The sequence below is a fragment of the Gymnogyps californianus genome, chromosome Z, assembly GCF_018139145.2.
Source record: "Gymnogyps californianus isolate 813 chromosome Z, ASM1813914v2, whole genome shotgun sequence".
In the NCBI taxonomy this organism is placed as follows: domain Eukaryota; kingdom Metazoa; phylum Chordata; class Aves; order Accipitriformes; family Cathartidae; genus Gymnogyps; species Gymnogyps californianus.
The window spans coordinates 60422766-60429716 of record NC_059500.1 but is presented as its reverse complement, the minus strand read 5'-3'; the positions used below and the strand labels follow the sequence as shown (position 1 = coordinate 60429716).

At 47.1% G+C, this 6951-nt stretch overlaps 1 protein-coding gene across 1 annotated transcript; it reads right to left on the bottom strand.

Annotated features, from left to right (window-relative positions):
• Window positions 1-1134: 1134 nt before the first annotated feature.
• Window positions 1135-6598, bottom strand: CD180 (CD180 molecule). Its single transcript, XM_050913617.1, has 3 exons — window positions 6509-6598; window positions 3539-3705; window positions 1135-2860 (listed from the first exon to the last, which is right to left on the bottom strand). Exons 1-3 carry the CDS (start codon window positions 6596-6598, stop codon window positions 1135-1137), a joined length of 1983 nt encoding a protein of 660 aa, XP_050769574.1.
• Between the last annotated feature and the right edge of the window lie 353 nt (window positions 6599-6951).

The window sequence follows — 6951 nt, the reverse complement described above, 5'->3', positions numbered from 1 at the left end:
AGGCGTGGCAAGCTCCCATCAGACCCTTGGTCAAATGCACATACTCTGTCTTGCCACTGGGTTTATTCACATGTGATGGCAGAAAAAGGGATTTGGTTGTTTAGTAAAAGTAAATAATAAGTCTGTCTTTTTTCCTGCCTAGCTGTTGCATATCCCGTCAGAGCGAAGAGACTCTGACTTCACTCCAGGAACGCACGCCAGAAGCAACGTGAAGTGGCTGTCGGCACCAGGAGTGCCCGTGGGATGAGGTTGCTGCTCCCCACTGCGCTGCCCCCTTTGCAGTCTCTGGTTTTCTCTCCTGGGCTGCTGCTGGAGGAAAGAGTCCACTCTGGGCTGGCACAGGAAAGTCTCATAGCTGTTGATGTTGGGTTTTTGCCCTGTGCAAACAAGCGTAGTGCCAAGCACCCGCAGATTCTTGACCAAATCTACAAGTTTTATGGTTAAAGCTGAAACTGTTGCTAGTCCCTGCTTACTATGGAGTCTAGTAAATAGTACAGGAGCAGGGCCTGCCCAGGGGTGAGATGGACAGACAGAGGTTCAATGGCCAGGAACTTTCTAAGGATCAAAAATATTTTAAAGAAATTGGAGAGATGATACAGGCTGTTTCTGTCAGTCCTGCAGGAGTGGGTCTTACGTGACTATGAATGTTGTGCCTGTTCTTCCCAGAAAGTTTTTTTTCTTTTTAGTGGAGCAGGGTACACTACTGCTAGCTCTTAAACAACATTGTTTTTCAAGAGCATTTGATAGAGGGTGGGGGTTTGGTTGGTTTGGTTTTCTTTTTTTGTTGGGGGTGGTGGTGGTGGGTTGGTTTTCTTTTTTTAAGGAGAACAAGGTTTGCGTTTTGGCCCTTGGATCTTCCCTTTACATGTGCATTAGCTGTAGTAGCTGGGGCACTAGGGCTAACATTGAGTTGAACTGGGATTTCTCTGTAAGAGAAGTTATTCGTGTTCAAGGCTTAGGTCATAGTTTATTCTTCCAGTTCTCAAAATTTTTTCATTATTTTTCTAAAAGTTATAATACAAATGGAAAGGGTATTACGAAAGTTAAGAAAATACAGGTCACAAACAAAACCAGTAAGTTGTCTTTCATCTTAATACAACTGCTGTACATCTTTTCTATATCTTCATCATATACTTATATTTGCTGGTAATTTTGCTTGAAATAGCGAGCACCCCAAATGAAGATGGCACCACAGGCTAAAATAGCCAGGACAATTGCAATGATTCCTGCCATGTTGATCCCACAGGAGAGTGAGACGGTGGCCAGCTGAGCCCCAGCTAGCCATTTGGGTTCAGAGCATCTTGTTCCTTCAGGGTCTTCAATTTTATCCAGATTCTGCTTGTACCAAGTGATTAAACCAGTGTTGGAGCAGGTGCAGTCCAGAGGGTTGTAACTTAAGTTGATTACGCAGTGGCCAGTTAGGGACGCTAGCTTGTCACGTGGTACAATATGGATCCTGTTGTGGGCAAAATTGAGATAGATGCTCTTGAGGTTTGAAAATGCATCTGTGCTGAATGCAATAAGTTTGTTGTGGCTCAGATCAACGTGCCGTAACTTCTTGAGGCTGTGAAATGCTTGGTCACCTATTGCTGTCAGTTCACAGGATGATAAAATTAGCACCTCTAAATTGGATAGCTGTTGGAACAGTTTGTCCTTTGGCATGATCCCCGACTCAAAGTTATTTTGACTAAGGTCCAAGAGCATGAGGTTTTCCAGGCCTTGAAAGAGATGCTGAATGCTAGTATTAATGTGGGAGGAGGAAAGATTCAGCACTTGCAAGAGAGGCAAATTTCGGAAAGGACCCTGTGAAGTGTTGATATGAAGAGGAGTGAAAGCTAGGTCCAGGAGCTCCAGGTTAGCACTGTCCTTAATGAGCACATCTTGGAGGTGGAGCTTTATGTTGTGGCTCAGATTCAGGTACCGAAGACTGCTCAAACCGCTCAGTGCTCTGTAACAGCAGTCAAAGCTTTCAATATGACTCTTACTTAAATCAAGATGTTGAAGCTTTGCCAGTTTCTCCAAACAGCCAGAGCCCAGCTGCAGGACCTGTGAGTTCCCCTTGATGTGGAGGTGGGTGAGGGAAGGGAAGGCGGCAGAGCTGATGTTGCAGAGGTGCTCAAAGGAGTTCGCGTTGAGAACTAACTCTGCTAGCGAGCTCATGCTGCTGATGCCGGGAGGCAATGCGCTGATGTGGGTTTGAGTTAGGTCCAGCTTTCGGAGCCTGGTCAAGCACTGAAATGTGTCAGCGTTTAGGTTTCTGAAGTGCCGTAGCTGCAGATAGAGATCCTGGACAGAGATATTACAGAGGCCTTGTAAAACATTCGGGCTTATGTAGGGCTCTTTTTCCACACCATGAAATGTTCCCAGCCAAAGGGTCTGGGCTGTGGAGTTCTGTATCCCCGCCAGGACCCCAGGGATGTCAGTGCAGCCCCCAAAGTCCAAACTGTAGAAATGGGACTGGAAAGCTCCAGGTTCAATGTATATAATGTCATTCCCTTTAAAGATGAGAGTTATATTGCTGGTCTTCTGCAGAACGTGGACATCTTCTGCTGTGATTGCTCTTATGTTGTTCATTTGAAAGTCAAGGTATTTGAGGTTTTGAGTGGGAAAGTTGGGAGGAAGCTGCAGTGAAGAGATGTGGTTGCTGCCCAAGATGAGGGTATCCAAGCTGTCCAGATTTGTCATTGGAATGAAGGACATACTGGTTATTCCCGTCTGTGTTAAGACAAGCTGCTTCAGGGACCGTGGGCCAGCGAACGCCGTGTCAGAGAGAAACATGAGCAGGTTTCCGGTCAGCACAATTGTCTTCAGCTGCCTGTTGCTGTGAAAGGCACCGTCGTACACCCAGTTGATCTGACACCTTGAGAAAGCAACAGAAACCAGCATCAGTGGCCTATCTTGCAAAACTCTCCCGGTATACGTGATAACCCAAAGTACACTTCATATCTGTAAAAACTCATGATCAGTTGCCTTCACCAGGATAAAAGTTTCTGTCTTTTCCAGTGATGCTTGCCTGGTACTTGTAAGTTCACATTTAAATACAGAGTCCTGGTGAGAAGAGAAACCTGCCTGGAAATGATTGGTGTGAGGAAGCATTTGTGGAATTCAGGGAGACATGAGGTTTTTAGTGTCCAGTTCAATAAAATCTCTTTTCCTATAGAAAAAGCTGGGCTTTTCCAAGGACCAAACCTGTCTTTCTCTAGGTTTTAGGGAACAATATCTTTACAGAAAAGTGAATAAAAAAATTGCTATAGTGACTTTGCAGTCACTACTGTCTTAGCAGCAGGAATACCTGGAAAATGCGTATTTCACCCACTGTCCTGCAAATGATTGTCATTGGAGGAGAAGCCTAGATACTGCCCAAGTGGATCAATCTCTGCTTAGCAAAATAGTTCACCAGCTGTCTGCAAGTGCTACTGGTGGTTTCCCTGTGAAGGCAGGGAGATGCTGCTGTGGTGTGCTCCAGAAGCCTCCAGCTCCGGCAGGGGCAGGGGGTTTCACCAATGTGATGTGTAGCAGCGAGGACACTCATCCGTACCTTGTTAAATCCAAGTAGAGAAGAGACTTCAGCTCACAGAAGGTTGAATTCTGGAGGGAAGGGAGCATGTTGAAGCTGAAGTCGAGGATTTCTGTTGTGACAGGTAGTCTTTCAGGAATCTCCCTCAGTCCTAAACCTTCACAGCTATAGCTTTTATTTACTGTAATCTGTGGAAAATATATAGTGAAACTGCAAGAGGTATGTACTGCGAATATAAACAGGAAACTATGGCACTTCAAAAAAAAAACCAAAACAAAAACAAACAGAATTTTGAATTATTAAAAAATGCAGCAGCCAGAACTCTAAGAAGCCTCAGTGCAGGCTTGCAATGCACAACACTGGGGTTTTGTGGATTGTGTTTTTAAAACGAATGCCTTCAATCTCTCTTGTACTAATTTGAAGTGTGTCTCATCTGTAGTACTTTCTTATCAAAGTTAACACATATGAGAATTGCTTACTCTTCTAGATGAATTAGTAATCCCTAAGAAAGAATCTCCACAAAGTAGTTTTTTATTCTGAATTTCATGAGTCTTCTAGCGAAGTTTATTCTAAGAGAAGTCTTAAGACAACTGTGCAGAGAGCAGGTAAAAAAGAGCAGGTCTGGGAATGTTTCTAGAAGGAACATGTCCAAATTAATTGGATCTGAACTGCAGTTACACGCTGCAGCAAGAGGATGGTGGGAAGGTTTAGCTCAAGCTAGACAAAGTTCATATCTGATACGCCGAGTCTTTAAAATTTCTATGAAGGCTTTTCAGTTTAACTGGAAATAAATCAAACTATTATATAGAGAAGTCTACTCTGTGGATACCAGGGAGATTCATTAAACGTGCCTGACCTGCCGTTGCCTGGTGATTGCATGAAAGTCAACCAGAGCCTGGGACTATGGCATACAGGGAAGTGCCACCCCGAAATAGCCTGCCGCGATGCTCAAAACGGTGGAGATGCTCAGACCATCGCACTTGTCCCAGCTGCCAAGCTGCAATGGGGAGCACGGGCACACCCAGCACAGCATCAGCCTCCTCTTCTCCCAGCCCTGCTCCCAGAGGGCAAGTGGATGGCCTGTCCTGGATGGTCACAGGGCCAGCCTGGGAGGGATGGGGTCCCTGGGGCCGCATGAGAGCTGCAACTTTGGCAATAACCTGCCAGGAAGCTCGGAGACGTTCTGCTTGTGGGGAAGTAAACACATGTATTGCACAGCTGCTCAATCTGACTGTCTTAATTAGATTCAAAGCTATTCTATTAGCCGGAAGAAAGCAAGCAACGGCGGCAGTGGGTTGTCCAGAGGGAAATGCACTGGAGTCTGGAGTCCGTGACGAGCCGGGGACAGTGCAGGTGTGTGCCCTGTGGGGTGGGAGCATGTGGCCCACCGGGATTTTGTTGAGGTGCCTGTGCATGGACCCTGGGGAATGGTGCACAGAGTTTGGGTCTTTCTGTTCACGTGGGCCCATGAGTGTTTGAGACCAAACCATGTCTCCGCCTGTCTGTGGCTTAGGAGAGGCAGGCAGGCAGTGATGGCACTCAGTAGCCTCGCTGGAGGTGGAAGAGGAGCAGTGTTTGTTGCAAGCCACAAGCTGGATACGGTGAACACTTTCTTCCTTTCCTTTAAGCACAAATCCTGTGACTGGAGGGTGCCAGGGAGTGCCAGTGGAGTCCCATGGCCCCACGCTGCTGCAGGCAGGGGCAGAGGCATGCTGGCAGCGGCATGGCGGAGCCAGGAGGAAGTGGAAAGGGACTGTCACAACAAAATGCTGTGTGTGGTTAGGGAGTGCGGCTTCTCCACTGTACTGCTCCCCCCGGCGTGCTGGGTCCCGGCTGGAGCTCAGCACTGGGTGGATGGCACAGGGGACGGCACCGGCAGGGAGGGATGAGCCAGCGCTGCCCACGGCTGAGCCCCCCACCTGTGGGCACTTGGCACGACCTGGGAGACAGAAAGCCAGCCCGGTACCTGCCGTGACAACACGCGGCTGTAGCATGGGGACTTGGGTCCGGCCTAGAAGCACTGAAATAATACAGTGCTGGTAACTATAGAAATGGCAAAATACAGACTTAGAAAAGCCAATACTTTCAATATTGATAAGCAAAGAAGAACCTGTGGAGCTGACTGCTGCGACATGTGGTTTAGATAAAAAAATATTTCGCTGTCACCATAAATGAGAACAATGCCTAAGTTTTACCATTCAAATAAAACAGTGAGTAAGCAAGGTCTCTCCATACGCTTTGGGGCATGGAGTGGCTCTCACAGGGAGCTGAGGAGCAACCATCCCCTGGGGGATCCCGCTGTGCAACTCCGAGCGCTTGGGAATTTGTACGTTTCATTCAGTGAGGAATTTGTTATTGGACCCAAATGTGTGCTGCGTAGGGCTGGGTTTCCATGGTGCTTCTTCCCTGAATCAAAATCCTTGCCTTTTTTTTCCTTGTCTCTCACTTAGAAAAGAAAAGAAAAATCTTATGGGTCAGCCTTTTCTCCTGCCCCTGGAAAAATCCTGGTACTTTCTTACTATTCTCATGTGGTATTGCACATCGACCAAACGGCAAATAGAGACACCATCATCTCACCACCATGTACGCATTCCTGTATGGAGAGCGCAGCACAAGAGGCAAAATCCTTATATCTGTCCTCTGTCTAGCTCTAATATCTGCTAAACACCCCTGTGAAACTTTATCATCCTTTGAGCTTTCTGGGAGGTGAAGCGTGGTGCTGGTTTGATGGGCTCCCAAAGTCCCCGGCAGCGGTAGGAGAGAGCATGAGGGTGCACAGATGCGTGGGTGTGAGGAGGAGGAGGAGGGACAGTGACTGATGTCTCTGAGCACATCTCAAGACACCTGCCTTATTTCTTCGATAAAGGCCTTCAGATCCCCCTGAGACAAACCCCTCGGGAACCAAAAACAGTCGGACGTCAGCAGGCAAGTATTCACCAGAGACCGTACGCAGCTCCTGTATCTCGAGAGGGACCGCCGGCTGTCACTCACCTCCGTGCACATTGTCTCTGCCGTGCTGGATGCTTTGCAGCTAATGCAGGCGAGCGCTGTGAAAATCAAAAGGTATAAATCACAGGCCATTACGCAGAAAGGCTGTTGCTAAAATGGATGATCTTGTGCTATCTTCCCTTAATGAAAGCGAGACTGAGCAGCAAAGGTCAGACAAACTGGGTGAGTCGGCTAGAAAGCAGGTCATAAAGAAAAGAAATGCTTGCTGAACCTCCCGGACTCAGTGTGAGCAAAACAGTAGTTTCAGAGTGAAAGAGGAACTTCCCTGCTTTAAATATAGTCAAATTACTGTGCGCTGATAATTTTCTGGGGCAGAACAGATATTTTAAAAATGGAAACTGAGGGAAATTTGTCTTTATGCTTGTGTAGAGTGAACTGTCTCCACTAAGTACAGGGTAAGTCAGCATGAAATAGGAGGTAGAGCA

Excerpts from the sequence above, each read along its gene's own strand:
- CD180 (XM_050913617.1), bottom strand. The coding sequence starts at position 6,598 with ATGGCCTGTGATTTATACCTTTTGATTTTCACAGCGCTCGCCTGCATT. Across the intron at positions 3,706-6,508 it reads CAGAGACAATGTGCACGGAG|ATTACAGTAAATAAAAGCTA; the intron begins GTGAGTGACAGC and ends TATTTTCCACAG. Across the intron at positions 2,861-3,538 it reads CTCTACTTGGATTTAACAAG|GTGTCAGATCAACTGGGTGT; the intron begins GTACGGATGAGT and ends TGCTTTCTCAAG.